Below are 16,530 nucleotides of genomic sequence, written 5' to 3'. Positions count from 1 at the left end.
GTGTTCTGCGTCATGTGACGGTGTCCTGCGTCATGTGACGGTGTTCTGCGTCATGTGACGGTGAATGTTCTGCCTCGTGTGTGTGTTCTGCGTTATGTGACGGTGTGTGTTCTGCGTCATGTGACGATGTGTGTTCTGCGTCATGTGACGGTGTTCCGCGTCATGTGACAGTGTGTTCTGCGTCATGTGACGTGTGTGTCATGTGAGGTGTATGTTCTGCGTCATGTGATTTGTATGTTCCGCGTCATGTGACAGTGTATGTTCTGCGTCATGTGAGAGTGTATGTTCGGTGTCATGTGACGGTGTGTGTTCTGCGTCATGTGACGGTGTTCTGCGTCATGTGATTTGTATGTTCCGCGTCATGTGACAGTGTATGTTCTGCGTCATGTGAGAGTGTATGTTCGGTGTGATGTGACGGTGTGTGTTCTGCGTCATGTGACGGTGTTCTGCGTCATGTGATTTGTATGTTCCGCGTCATGTGACAGTGTATGTTCTGCGTCATGTGATGTGTATGTTTTGCGTCATGTGACGTGTATGTTCGGTGTCATATGACGGTGTATGTTCTGCTTCATGTGATGGCGCTCGGAGGCCAGGAGAGGCTCCGCTACTCGGAGGCTAGCGAGGTCGTCATTAAAGAGCAGAGAGCGTCCAGGGTGAAGTTTCCACGAGCTGAAGCCAGCGCCGACTCAAAGTGGAGTCGTTAGGGTTAGATTACGCAACGGACCAAAGATTTTCTTCTGCTTTTTTACTTTTCCATTCGGAAATAAACGCTGAGCACGAGCTTTTGGGAGGGTTGAGAGCAGGGCTCACCGCGAAGAAATAACCAAACGTTTTCTACTGACGTTGAATAGATTGTATGCTACCTCACTTTATCTTTTGTAATTGTTGAAAGTTGCTGAATTTGGTGGATTAATAATGCATAGAAAGGAATTGCAATATCAGGTCATCAACATATTGACATTATTTTATGCAATGTTTCGTTATCGTTATGTTATATTATTAGAGTAACAAATTAATCTCTCACCAAAGAAGCAGGTTGCCAGTATTGTACAGTACTGTATTGTACAGCGGATGACCCTTGACTCCTTTTCTAAACATCTCCCCCCTCCCCCAGGACATCGAGAAGACCATGAACACGGCTCTCCACGAGCTGCGGGAGCTGGAGCGCCAGAACGTGGCCAAGCACGCTCCGGACGTGGTGCTGGACACCCTGGAGCCCATGAAGCACCCACGGGGGCCCGAGGCCCCCAGCAGCCCCCTGCACACCATGGTGATCCGGGACCCCGACGCGGCCCTGCGCCGCAGCAGCAGCAGCAGCTCCTCCTCCGAGACCACCATGAGCACCTTCAAACCCGCACTGTCGGCACGGCGACCCAGCGCACCCCTGAGGCCCCCCCCGGTGCGACCGGTGCGGCCGGCCCCCGTGCTGGTCCCGGGGCCCCATCGCTCAAGCAGCTCAAGCTCCTCCGGCCTGGGGAGTCCGGGCATCGCCTCGTCGGATCGGGTGTTCCCCAAGGCGCCGTCCCCGTCCCCCTCCACCTCTTCGTCCTCGTCGGACAAGCAGAGGGAGTGAGGCGCGTGTCTAGGGCCCGGGGTTCTAAGGGGGGTCCAGGGGCCCCCTATGTACGCTGTGGAGCCGAGGTTATGAGAAGAACCACACCCTTCCCCTCTGTTCCCTCTCCCTGTGATCACCAGCCAACACGATGTGTAACACCTCGCTGGTGCCCGGGAACACACACACACACACACACACACACACACACACACACACACACACACACACACCGGTACAATTGGGTACTCATTTATTGTTTTCGATGGGGATGGACTATAGGAGGACACTAAGTAAGTGGACTATCAGTGACTTTTAAGCACAAAGGACGAGAATATGATCATTTAGACATTTTCAAGACTACCTTAGGCCATGCTGGATGGAAACGGGACTATCTGGAAAAGTACTTTATTATTATTACTGTGTTACGTTCAGCCGGCCAAAACATCTCATTTAAACATAGTAGTCGTACCCCGCGGCGGCGTGCACAGACACGCTAGGCCCGGGCATCTCAGCGCTATCTTAATCCACCTATCTTGCCATCTTTAGATAATATATATTACCTCAAGAAACATTTAGCACTTGCTCTTATCATAAAAAAAAATACTAATGCACATATAAACTATAGGCAATCGTGCAGCGTTGGTAAATTCTGTGTTTTCTGCATTTTGATCAAGTTGTACTCTTCAAGATTTATATCACATCAGAGTTTCAGTGGAACTTGGCTAGGTAGAGCCCAGTCAGGCTGGGGGCCGTTCATGTGGGGACTGTTTACTATTGCTGTTGTGTCATATAGCCTAAGGATAATCCTCTTCTTTCAAGTGTAATAGGCACGTTTAACTGGAAAGAAGCGTACTGTTAAAGGTTACTTATATTGTACAAATAACACTGTCATAGGAACAGGATATATTATGGTCTATAGCGTGTGTAGCGCGTTTGGTACTCCTCGCACAAACATTAACAAAACAAGAATAAATGCAAGAAATCTGCAGTGTGTTTTTCTCTCTTTTTCTGTATTGCCTATTTATCTTAAATAAACAATTAGCCTACTGATTGAACACCAAGAAACAAAGACATTTATAAAAAAGGAACACCGTTAAATACAATTTACCTCAACATTAAAAAAATGCATGAAATCACCCACGTATATTTTAATAGGGGCTCGGTGGTGCGGCGTTTGTGTTACAATGACTCTCATGAGAATAGTCATGAAAGCCTTCAGCATCTGTTCCATACCGCCTCCTAGTGGACCGATACTTACTCAACAAGCACTGCGAATGACCTTCTAGGGCCCCCTAGTGGCAATAATACTACAACGCGTTGTTTGTGTATCGAGTTGGCACAATACAGGTCAACTTTTTATTAATTCGTTACGATAATTGCGGAAAAAAAAGTAAAATGTGTGAAAACCTAAACAAATCCGGTCATCTGGAAGACAACGGTCCAAGATCAATTCTTAACCTTGGTAAATGCTATTTCATGAACAGAAAAGTTGCAAAAATATAGCAACAGGTGAATTAAGTCCTTGCTACATTAACTGAGTGGGGATGGATGCCTGAGGCCTGTCTGAGCCTTGCTACCGGACAGCCCATTCGGGTTTAATCCATTTAGGTGTGCTCATTGCGATGAAAGCGAGAATAAAATGAGATTAGGGCCTTCGCCAGGGGCCCTTCCAGCAGCCAGCGAAGGCCAGGACTCCGGCTCTGATTTCCTGGGGTTCGAAAGACCTTTGCATTAAAAGGCTCTCATGATTACTGAGGACTCAACAGCTGAGCCCGGGGCCAGACTTGATGGTTTATGGCCCCTAAATGCATTAGTCTTCAGATGACCATTCATAATTACTTTGTTGTCTTTTCCATTGGACATGTCTGTCATTCTGTACGATCATAATTTAATAAAGACCAACATCTACTTATGAGCATATTGGTAGAACATGAGTTGCTGTCTCATTATGTTTTTATGAATTTCCTAGAGGTTTGCTCTTTCCAATAAAGGTTATGTATGCCCTCTTCTCGTTTCTATCGCCATGGGTACTGATGATAGCACAAACAAACCCATTAACCCACAAGCAAGTGGATAAGCTGGGTGGACCATTACAGCTTCTTCCCACAAATGAAGTACTAAATGAGGCAGTTAATCTGGCTGGTGTTTTGTAATTTTGTTTGGCTGGCTCCATGTTAACTTTGTGGAACAATGCTAACCGTCTCTTTTCTCTCTCTCTCTCTCTCTCTCTCTCTCTCTCTCTCTCTCTCTCTCTCTCTCTCTCTCTCTCTCTCGCTCCCTCTCTCTCTCTCACACACTCACTATTAAGAGAGAATACGGACTACAACGGCTAAGAGTGGTCCACTGTACTGAGAATCCACTGTCCAAAGACTCCACCTTACAGTGACTCCACTGTCCAGAGACTGTCCAGTGACTGTCCAGTGACTCCACTGTCCAGAGACTGTCCAGTGACTGTCAAGAGACTCCACTGTCCAGAGACTCCACTGTCCTGAGACTCCACTGTCCAGAGACTCCACTGTCCTGAGAATCCACTGTCCAGAGACTCCACCTTACAGTGACTCCACTGTCCAGAGACTGTCCAGTGACTCCACTGTCCAGAGACTGTCCAGTGACTGTCAAGAGACTCCACTGTCCAGAGACTCCACTGTCCTGAGACTCCACTGTCCAGAGACTCCACTGTCCTGAGACTCCACTGTCCAGAGACTCTCCTGAGACTCCACTGACCAGAGACTCCACTGTCCTGAGACTCCACTGTCCAGAGACTCTCCTGAGACTCCACTGTCCAGAGACTGTCCTGAGACTCCACTGTCCTGAGACTCCACTGTCCAGAGACACCACTGTTCAGAGACTCCACTGTCCAGAGACTCTCCAGAGACTCCACTGTCCAGAGACTCCACTGTCCAGAGACACCACTGTTCAGAGACTCCACTGTCCAGAGACTCCACTGTCCAGAGACTCCACTGTCCAGAGACTCCACTGTCCTGAGACTCCACTGTCCTGTCCAGAGACTCCACTCTCCAGAGACTCCACTGTCCTGAGACTCCACTGTCCAGAGAGTCCACTGTCCAGAGACTCCACTGTCCTGAGACTCCACTGTCCTGTCCAGAGACTCCACTGTCCAGAGACTCCACTGTTCAGAGACTCCACTGTCCTGAGACTCCACTGTCCTGTCCAGAGACTCCACTGTCCAGAGACTCCACTGTCCAGAGACTCCACTTTCCTGTCCTGATACTCCACTGTCCAGAAAGTCCCCCCCCCCACCCCCCCCCCCCACCCCTGGTTCTGGCCTATAGAAGTCCATTCTCCTGAGAGCCCCTGGTGCTAGGATATAGAGGTCCGGAGACCTCATACCCCCACGGTGGCAGCTTATAGAGGTCGACCATCCTGAGACCCCCCCCCCCCCGGCGCTGAATTACAGCAGCCTGAAGTCCTCAGACCCCCTGGTGCCGGCTGTTACCCCTGGTGGCGAGCACATGAACAGGTCTCCGGACAGTGGACCTCTAGCCATCGTCCGGGGACCTGGTCATGTGCTTGCTCACCAGGGATTACAGCCAATCAGTGTGCTGGAAGGGCTTACACCAAAAAATGATTGTGCTTAGGCCTTCCGTTCTCTTCATCATATTTGTTTCATCATACAGCCAAAGCAATATAAGTAGTAGTCTTGTGTTTCAGTTCATAGTTTATCGTTTGTCAAGTCAATGAATCGTCTTCTGTTGCCTGCGAGACCAGGGTCAAATACCCTCACGTCCTTTTTTTATCAATACTTTCAAACAGGAACACAACTATATATCATATTTTAATAGTGATTAGCATTTGCTACTACTGTAGATAAGCAGACATTTATATTCAGTTTATGTTTATATCATGTTTAGCAATGTTACAAAATGCTAGGAAACATTATAGACGTTAGATTTAGTGGCCCTCCACATTTTTTTGTAATCAGTGCAAAATTGGACACTTATCTTATCTTGTCCGGGCGAGAAGCTGGGTTCCTATCGGGTCAAACATGAATGCTGACATAGTTCTCTCTTAATGGAATCATGCCACTTAGTGGACTGGTGGTTTTGGTAGGCACATCAGTCCGTCTCTCTGTCTGTCCCTGGACTCAGACAGATAGCCAGACAGATAGTTAGACAGACAGACAGACAAACAGACAGACATACAGTTGCTCAGAAGGACAGACAGACAGACAAACAGACAGGGGTCTGTTTCACACGTCTGTCTGTCTGTCTGTCTGTCTGTAACCGACCATCTTTCCATCTGATTGCTTCGCTCTCTGCCTGCCCGTAGCTTTGTCTATTTTCCTTTCTGCCCGTCTGGCTGTCAAGCGTAGTTTGCAGAAGAAAAGGTAAGGTAATAAGAAGGACATGAAAAACATAAATAATAAGAAATAACATCATCGTGCTCCTCCTGACACCCCAGCGACCTGTGGAGCTGCCTAGAGGGAGATGTGTGTGTCAGGAGGCAGCCAGGCAGAGGTAAACACACTGCAACAGCATTACGTGATGGTAGATACTCCTAAGGCGTTCAGAGCTCTGGGCAGCAGCACCGCGGCATGCAGTACTCGTATCTTTTTACTCTCATGTCTGTCTAATCATACGGGGCGCCTGTATGTATTGACGCATTGATGTATTGATGCATTGATGGATTGATGTATTGATGAATTGATGTAGTGATGTATTGATGAATTGTTTCTTCCAACAACCGTGGTTACGTCCAGCCTCAATTCATGCAAATATATCATTATGGTATTTGATTCGTGGAACAAATGTTGATCCACAATAAATGTTTTTATTTAGATGTCGAACTCGACTAAACCACTAAACCGTAGCTCAACCCAAGTAAAAAAGAAACGTGGCACGAAACATACAGAATAATTGTTGGATACTAAACCGAAGGCAAGACGAGGAGAATTCTCCACCTCCAAGAGAAATGAAACAGAGGACACAGAAGGACGTGTTGGAGACTGGCAGTCATGTGCTTGTTTTCATTCCTCTAATGTAATAGAAAAAAGAAGAACATGACTTGAAAAGCTTTAGACTCTGAAGAGGAGAAGAATTGGGATGAACTCTGCGCTCTTATTCTGAAGTGGTTTAATACTTAACCAGAGGCAGACAGATATGAGCGAGCCAGCGATAGGATCTTCAGCTGAATATTTACAACGTGGAAAAATGGCATCCATTACTGAAATGTCTTAGGCGGTTGTCACCATATGTTAAATTGTGCGTGTCTCTATGTGTGTACATGCGTGTGCGTGTCTATGTTCGTGTGCGTATGTGTGTGTGTGTGTGTGTTTGTGTGTGTGTGTGTGTGTGTGTGTGTGTGTGTGTGTGTGTGTGTGTGTGTGTGTGTGCGTGTGTGTGTGTGTGTGAGAAGCAAGAGGCGTTAGGACAGGCTGAAGAATTAACCAGGGCTTTGTATATAATCAGTTGGACACAGCAGGGAGACTGTACCCACCACTACCTGCTCCCTGGTTTCCATCCATAGGATGTGTGTCCACACAGTGACCCATCAAACTGCAGTCGAGGACAGGGGGGGGACTAAAATTCCCAGAAATCTTCTTGAACTTTGACAGAGAGAAGGTGAAAATGGCAATGTAGAGACAGATTCAAACAGGCTCGGGAGAACACATATTCAAGAGCATGTGTTATCGCTATACACCACAGCGCATAACAAAGAAGACGTTCTTGAACATTCTTTACCTTCTTATTTATTGGATGCCGGAGAGGGAAAAGAAAAAACAGGCAGGAAAAACAACAGTACATCTGGATAAACACATATCCGTCTTGCGTCGGACACGCAGAAGGACATTCTCCACACGTCGAACAGTCCAAGCCCTTGACGGGAGAGAGATAAAGGTCAAGTCTCTGGTGCTGCTGTGAATGTGCTGCTTTGCTCGGTACAGGAACAGGAAACCAGGGCCCTGCGAGGTCATGTGCAGGTCACGGACGAGCGGTATTAGCTTGCATAATGTTATTATTCACCGCGTAAGGTCGCTGCATTAAACATATCTCTTTATCCGTTCCTTTATCAGACATCACCGTGGCCGCAGCGCATCGTTCCACTCAATAACCGTATCATTCCAGCGCCCCCCCCGGGAGGGTAATCCAAAAACTTATTAACGTTTCATATTCTGTTGCGTAACAGTGCGTTCGTTGCCTCGGACCGCAGGCCTCACCGATGTTATGAATCCCCCGCCCTCATCAACCCCCCCCCCCCCCCCCCCCCCCCCCCCAACTCCGTTCCACTGTGGGCCCCCCCCCCCAAATATGGACAGGGCCAACAGCGGCCCCATGGGGTTTCGTATAGCTAAGGTTTAACAGATCCCACGTGGGCGTGCCTCCACGCATTGCCGCCAGTCTGCCGGCACGCAGGCTGGCCTTCAGTCCTGATTTCACAGATATCGTCTTATGCCCGGTGGCCGGGATGAGATGCAGATGTACAGCTTTCCCACATCTGACCAGGGGAAGATTATCCGGGCCCCTGTGTGACAGCTGAGTGGATGCCGAAGGGGTAGAGGTGGTGGAGGCTGGGTGGAGACTTTGGGTTGGGGGGAGTCGGGGGCTGTTTGTTTCTCTTCGGGCTCTTCCTACTCACAGGAAGTGGCCCCGGGCGATGGACAGTGGCATTGGAGCCAACAAACAGACAAATAGTATAACTTTGTCATATGCATGTTAGTCTTAATAGCCGATAAAGACATGCATTTATTTCTCAATGTTTTCATGTGCATTCTTACCAAACCAATAATCATGCAAAAAACAATTCTGCTATTACATCTGCAGCTGGTTATATAAACAGGACCTCTTCATTGTATCTAATCAAAGCAATACAATGTATCTGACAGTGTTTCCAGATTTTTCCCCAAATTACATTTGGTTATTGGAACATGTATTGGAGACTACTTTTGTGGAAAGATACAATCCCTTTTACATAGCTCCATTAGTCCAGCAACAGTTTAAAATACATCAAACTTTTGATTGGCCCTGTTGAAATTATATCTATTTATTACATTTTCCAGTTTAAAATGATTTATACCGCTTGATTGGTCCAGATTATGTGATTGGTTTGGTTCAAATGACTTGTACCAACTCAATTGGTCCAGTTCGATTCAACTCTTCATTGGTCCAGATGAAACGATTGTTCTAGTTCAAATTGATTGGCCTCTCTTGATTGGTTCAGTTCAAATTACTCATACAAAGTAGTGGCAAAATTAAAACACATTATTTACTCAAGTTGAATTACAGATACAGTACTTGTGTAAAAAAAAGGACTCTTACTAATGTAACAGTGGGAAAGTACAGGCTCTGTGTACTCAAAGAATAAAAGTAAAATGTAGCCCTCTGACATTTCTAACGGCTGTTTCTATGCAAAGATAACTGAAACCAGGGCTGCCAAGTTTCATGAAAAATGTGGCAACCCTAGTCTCCACACAATTATCATTGAAATGAAAATAGATTTTCCAGAATTTGTAAATATTATTCATAATTTATTAGTACAAATGTAAACAATTGAATCCGATAAAACAAGACAAATTCAGAAAAATAAAATAATCTTTTTTATTGATAAATTTGCAATGAATACAAATGGATGGGTTCAGAGGACTACTACCTCCTGATTGGTCCGTTTCAGAGGACTTCTACTTCTTGATTGGTCTGGTTAAGAGGACTTCTACCTCTTGATTGGTCTGGTTAAGAGGACTTCTACCTCTTGATTGGTCCGGTTCAAAGGACTACTACCTCTTGATTGGTCCGGTTCAGAGGACTTTACCTCTTGATTGGTTCCGGTTCAGAGGACTTCCACCTCTTCGTTGGTCCAGTTCAGATGACGTGAAGCCCAGCAAGTGGTTCCAGGGTTCAGTAAACAGCACTGGTGAAAAGGAATGTCGGATTCCATCCAACAAGGAAATGGCAAATGTAATGACCATCCACTTGGATCTAGGTAGACCTTCATTGGCCATAACAATACTAGAACTATATACAGCAGTGACCCAGGTAAACAAGATTCCCCCTGCAAATATTTAGGCCATGTAAATATTTACTTACCCAGCTAAACAGTGAGCATTGTGTGTGTGTTTTTCTGTCCATACATCGCATAATGTAAACGTCTTTGGTGGAAGAACGCAGCTCCTAACACTGTCCAGAGCCCCGGAGCTGCAGTCATGCAATGGAATATATATGGTGAATACATGTTACGTGTTCACAATACATCAAACTCAAACCACTCCGAAGTCGGACTCAGGTCATTGCGTTCCGAGCTCCATTTTTCATTTACGGGTGAAAAAACAAAACTGTTTATGTTTGGACTTTAAAATCCAGCTTCAGGTTGTGGACAAAGGGCAATAGGCTGACACTGTACTTTTGTAACTGAGTCAGTATTTTCATTCCAAATACACGAGGGGTATGAGTTCCTTTAATTGGTCTTAGCCCCTCGTCGAGGGCTATGCCTGCATTGATCTTGTCCAGACGGATTCTTTGTTCCCCTTGTGTCAATTGTCCAATGTTCGGCTCCGTTATTGTCTTAGATTTACGTCTGTGATTACAGGGACAATGCCTAAAGCTCTGTACAATATTTTACCGCTGTGTTTAGGATAAAATGCTCCAAATCACTTACTCCTCAGAACACATAAAGCCACAATAAGAAGCTTTCTTGAGAAACAGTTTTCTTTTTTTTGTCATTTGCTTTTTATTGAGTTTTCCTTTACAGAACATAAACAAAGGTGAATGTGTCGAGCATATGTCTGCAGGACATCAATTCAAAAATTAAAATAAAATACCTAAAAACTAAACATTAGGGAGAGGATCCATTTCTAATCCAAGGCACAAGTCAGAAAGTAAATTCTTACACTTATATACACACACTATATACACATAAGTATAAGGCCACTCTTTTACCTGCTTATTGATATATTATCAATAACCACATTAGTATATTGTATATTTACCTAAACCATACATACCACCCACAGATTTGTATCTTACATGTAACCATAAAACAACCCTGCTCTTTAACAGAAAAATTATATAGAACTGAGAGATACATTGTTTATTAGTGCTTTATAAAGTCTGACCGTAAAGTTGACGCAAGATAGCCAACTTGACCAGTTCTCAATTTAAATGTGATCCTTTCCATTGTAAATATAGTATAGACCAAGTCAATCTACTCTTTAATGGTTAGTGTGTCTTCATTAAGCCATTTCCTGGTGATAGCTTTTTTGCATGCGACCAACAAAACCCTCAAAAGGTATTTATAGCAAAGCACTTTTCAATGACAATGGATTGATGTATTTTGCCATCCACTCCTAATATGCACACTAGAGCCAATACATTGCTCCGGGCACAGATAGTGTATTGTTCAAATTATTTTGTTTTGCCATGTTTGAAATGGTGAAGATGAAGAGAAAGCCTAGTTTTAGTTCACAGATGTTTTTCTTTTTGTACTTCCCTGACTACACACAGAGAAAAAGAATTGTTGTTCCATTCCGAGACAAAAGAGGTATTCATCTTGGGGCGCTCTGGTGGTTTGCCAGGTAGAGTGCATACCATTAAGGCCCAGTCCTTTTCACAGTGACCAGGGTGTGATTTCTGCCTGTGGTCCTTTGCTGCATGTCTTCCACCCTATCGCCCATCCCTTCCTGTTTTACTCACTATACAAAAAGGATAAAACTTAAAAAAAAAAAGTTATTCATCTCTGAAAGAATATATCCATGCATCCAAGTTTTTCAAAACTTGGCAAAAAGCTAATAATAAACTCACAAACCGAGGCCTTGAAGAGAATAGCTGCAGTCTCCATTGTTTACGCGTATGCCATTGATTTTAAGAAGATGGTTATGTATGGAGAAAATTCATGAGTAGAATAGAGCAGGGCTAGTAGGACAGGCGATGATTTGATAATGTACAAAGAATTGAAATGGATTTTCCATGGTGAAACATCATATCATGCAATCTAAATTATGATGGCATTCTAAAAAAGGGGAAATTTCTTCCCATCTTGTACAAGGTGCAGCACAGGGAATGTGTTGAAGATAACAGACAGGTGTGCTTTTATCAGAACTCCCAAGAGGAAGTTTCTCCAAAGAAATTTCTCCACTTTCTTTCCTTTCAATTTGGGGTAGCAGTTCTGGGGTTATGCGGCTAAAATAAATCCTTTCAATATATTTTCTAAGGAATAAAGGGTCTTTGAAAGAATAGCCTTCCTACTCCGACTCTACCTCGCAGCATTTCTTCTCTTCATTAGACTATCATTCAAACAGGAACCATTTCCGTCTCACGCAGACACTGTTGGCTGGAATGAAATGGTTTCAAAGAGGAAATGTTGACTTTAATGAATACTTCTGAGACTAAAAGGTTGCAAAGGGAAACATTTGAGTTAAAGTTGGAGACGTTTCCAACAACAGCTTACCATTCAGTCCAACATAGCTGTCTTTGTTATTGTTATTGCAGGGGAGCAGTTAAATCGGAACACGTACGATGGCAGTCATGTCATTGTGTGATTGACTTGATTAATGTGCATCTTGGTATGCTAAATGGGGAGAATGTCAATACAACGTGTTTGGTTATAATGGGGCTGCTTAATATCGACCTCGTCCACACCAGCAGAGCATTCGTATCCTGCTCCTTATTAAAATACAATTGTGTTTTTTATGACTTGCCTCCTTTTCAATGGCATAAACCCCAGACATGGACAAATACTGATATAAATATTTAGAGTCAATGTGTTCTAGGGAAAATTCAGATTAAGGACATTAGTGCAAACTTATCACGGCTGTTGTTCCTGCAAAGAGTCAACTTTGAAATATCTTGACTGGCCCAGACCTCTTCAAACAAGAGATTGAGTCTCTTATGTGGAAGTACTGTTCGTCTCAACAGTCTGTTATGGCTCATTAAAATGTTTATGGTAATTTATCTTAGTCACATGAATCATTTCGTATTCATGTCGTGGCAGGTCCCCCATTGCTAACGAGCTATTTCACTTGAGTCATTACGACTTGAAAGCCACATGCAATTACCCTTCATGTTCAATCTGTGTTTAATCTGTATTGAATAACTTTAATGGATGATGATTTGAATGAACATTAATGAATGTAGGTAATGTGAAAGAAGAGGAAAGCGAGAGCAGTTCCATGCTGAATGCTAATCTGTTAATATCCACCATAATAAGTGTGGTTACCCCTGCAGGCTTAGGCCAGTTAATATGTATCTTATCAAGAACACTCTGTGACTAATGCTAATTCTCTTCATTTAGATCCAACATCTGATCTACATACAAGTTAAAAAAAAATAAAGAACGATAGAAATCCAAAACAGATAACCTCCAGCCTTCTCCTCATATATAAATTCATGTAACCATCAACCCCTTAGCTTAATATGTGTAGATAAATGTCCTGTTTTATACTGTATAACTGATTATGACTACTTATTGCTACTATTATCTACTACAACTTGCGAGTTCTACTACAGTGCAATAGTAGAAGTTTCAAAATAAAAGCCTGTGATGTGAGCTACTTTATTCCAAGTAATGGAGTGTATACCGGTGGATACTATACACATGGGGCATGCTACATGTAACCTGCTACTGGATAGCTGACCTTTTTCGTTGACACAACTTTTTAGTTGAATGCAATATTCATAATTCCCTTCTTGAAGTTAAAACCGGATTGATTTGGCGTTGGGCCGATGCTATCCACTGCTGGATATTTTAGAGTAAAGTTTATGATTTCCAAAAGAAGCAGATGTTAACTCTTGCTCCTTGCTTAGGGGGCTGTGGTGTGATGAATGAGTTAGACGGCACTGCGGACACCTTCCATGCCTAAATTAGGCACAAAACTAAAATATTTAATACCTTCATCTTTAATTTAATCTATGGAGGGTTTCATCACACACAAGCACACGCTCACGCATAAACACAAATGCGCACACACACGCACACAGACGCGTGCTTGCCACATCTGCATGTGCATGCACACACACACCGAATCATCAACACTCAGCAATGTGGTTGTATTTCTCCACAATGGTGCAACATGATCTTTTTTTGATGTAGAAACAAAAAACTGCTCTTTGCCTTGAATGGAGGTGTAGGGTGTCTGGGTGTGGGAGCAGGTTTACGGAGTGAGGAGTGACCATGATGCATGACCATATACATGAACAATATAATGGACACCATATGCAGCCAACCTGCTCACAGAACACTTTATCACTCACTCCCTGCAAGGAAAACACTTAATCACAAATATCAAGTGCAAATCTTTCACCATTTGGAATGTTTGACAAATGTGAAATGCTTGATATCTTTCCACTTCGATATCATGGTGATTATTTTTAGAATATCTACTTAATAGAAAAGATGTTGTTGAATACGGAGGTGCGTTTGCTTCCAGGTGGTACTCAGAGGAAATTCAATTTTATTCTTATGTCAATATATAATCGATAGTGCGTGTGTGTGTACGCGTGTGTGAGTGAGAGAGCGAGAGACGGTTATTCAAAAAGGCTTCCACCTAATCCCTTTATCACTTTGAGCTGTCACCACAGTGTGAGACTATCTGTCTTATTAGACAGCAGGAATATTGGAATCTGTTTTATCGGTGCATACATCATATACTGCAGCCATAGCTCCATACTTTTGCGGTGATCAGTTGTACGGCCTCTCTCCTTCTATTTCCCTCTCTGTCTGTCTGTCTGTCTGTCTGTCTGTCTGTCTGTGTCTCTCTCTCTCTCTCTCTCTCTCTCTCTCTCTCTCTCCCTCTTATTTTATGCAGTCTCTTAACCTCATTAAATGGAGATATAGCCCTCAGTGTGGCATGAGATATATAGCCCAGGTGTGTTGCTCCATCGCAAGTGAGCAGGTGCAGCATGTTGTTACTAACATCCTAGCTACCTGCTTCCCCTGCGTCCGTCAGTCCACAATATCTGTAGACCAGGATGTTTAGAACCAGGATAACAATGCCTTATTTGCCAGTTAAGTGTGTGCCAACATAATTAAGCCAGATAATAAAAAGAAAGTCAGTACAAGAGACAGAAAACTTTACAGGATATCAAATCAAATCTACAGCCGGAAGCGGTTGTAGCCTTTTTCTGAAGTGGAAGTCTTGTAAGGCCATTGTTGCCCTTAGTACCCCCCCCCCCCCCGCAGCTTGAACGCAGCAAATGTTCAAAGCGACCACACAGCGCGCATCTTGAACCTGTTAAGAGCCTTGTTTTCCCCCTCCCCTACAACAGCAATGCTTCCACATTATAACATCAGAGCATTGATAGAACCATCTTCAGAAACTCAGACAGGGTTACAAAATGACAAAAGGTGTTATGGTGAATAATACGCTTTGAGGAGAATGGAGATCTGCGTATGCAGAATAAAAGATGCCCTAGTTTCATAACCTAGCCCGGTGACAAGACATCTTCTCAAAGGATCTAACCACTGCATAAATAGAATGGAAGAAGATAGAATGGCGGACAATACAAGATACAATGAGAGAGATTATGGGGATGATTCCTCGAAATCAACCAAAAATAGAAATTATTTCATCGTGATAGTACTTCATGATTATAGCTCTGAAATTTGAGTTTTATAGAAAGCATGGTGGTGCTGCCTCCTTTTCCTTCCTTTAAAGGCGTTTATCAAAATGCCAAGTATGTCTCAAGTTTCAGATAAGTTATGAAAACTTCTGAGGTATTGGCTCAGCTATTTCCACCGGTATGAAAAGCTGCATCCCAAATCATGCAATTTATTACGGAAAAGAGCTTATGTGCTCATTTCTGTACAGCTTCTAACGTCACTTAAGCCACAGGCCTGAACAGAATATCATTAATATTATCATTATAATATTTGAGATGTTTCAACTCAACTAACAGTTGTGCATGGAGGTACATTTCTGAAATTACAAGATGCTTGCACCATGCATCTCCTTTGTAGTTATTTTTTAATGAAGAATATGCTTTTCTTGTTTTGTCACTTATATTTGCAAGTTTCCAAGAAATTAGATATGCTGCCGCTCACATCTGTCTATAACACATATAACATACATTGAATGGCTATTGAGCAATTGTTCAATGATCTGTTTAAAGAGTTACTTGTTAATTGCATGACTTTGTTCAAGATGTTGCATTGTGGGTAACCCGTGTAGAACCAAGCAGGGGATACACTGTAGAGGCTAAAAAATGAGTTTTCTTCTTCGGAAACTTAAACCCTACTTTTGAGTACAATCCTTGTGTTTGGTTTTTCACATTCAATTATATCAGGCTATAAATTGAACCCGCAGGTTAAATCCCTGAGATGAAAATGGTGATTCCGAGGTGAGGTCCAACAGGATTTAAAAGAGCTGAGCCCAGACGGGTCACAAACACAGAACTCATGGCAGGTGTGACATTTGTGGGAATAATGCTCACCGGACCTCTGTCCTTGACAAAATAATCCCATCATGATTTCCTTTTAACTTTTTCCAGAAGTTGCCTGTCCTTTTCCCTACACCACCACTCTCCCTAGTGTAAACAGTGTTAAAACCAGCATATTGGATTTGTTGCCCCCAGAATTTCACTAGTAACATTTTCCATAAATGTTGGTCTTTCCGACCAAAATGAGGCACCAGATCTTGTTCCATGAATACTGTTCCTAATTCCTATAATGAGTCATGGTGTTTGTTGACAGAAATCCTGATCAGTTTGTCCCCGGAGCCTTTTCCTTTTTTGTCATCAATGGCTGACTACTCAATTAATGTTGTGGTCCACTCAGAGGAATATACAAGGCCTGGAAGAACGCCCGTGGGCACAGGAAATAATACAATGCTGGCAAATCTTTCTAAGTTCCAGAAGTTGTGGTCATCTTGTTTGATTATATATTTTTTTTCCAATGTTATTTTAAATTATTCCTGAGAATCAAGCATTAAGATTGAGTTATGGGAAGAAAACGGTTTCCGTTGTTGTTTGTTGATATCTGTCTTGTTAAATTAATCCAGTGATGTTTTTGCTGTAGAGGAAGCCAACAAG

At 43.3% G+C, this 16,530-nt stretch overlaps 1 protein-coding gene across 2 annotated transcripts in view; it reads left to right on the top strand.

The window, feature by feature from the left end:
* LOC307083978 (SLIT-ROBO Rho GTPase-activating protein 3-like) overlaps nt 1–2,528 on the top strand; it is a 31,871-nt gene extending 29,343 nt beyond the window's left edge. For both annotated transcript variants that reach the window (XM_079748066.1, XM_079748065.1), the window contains exon 22: nt 1,115–2,528. In XM_079748066.1, the coding sequence (XP_079604192.1) occupies nt 1,115–1,573 (459 nt within the window). In that variant the 3' untranslated portion in view covers nt 1,574–2,528. The remainder of the gene's footprint in view (nt 1–1,114) is intronic.
* Nucleotides 2,529–16,530: the final 14,002 nt, after the last annotated feature.

This window comes from Pollachius pollachius, assembly GCF_949987615.1.
Source record: "Pollachius pollachius genome assembly, chromosome: 12".
NCBI classification, from domain to species: Eukaryota; Metazoa; Chordata; class Actinopteri; order Gadiformes; family Gadidae; genus Pollachius; species Pollachius pollachius.
Note: the sequence above shows the minus strand (reverse complement) of the source record. Positions and strands in the feature narration are given on the sequence as shown.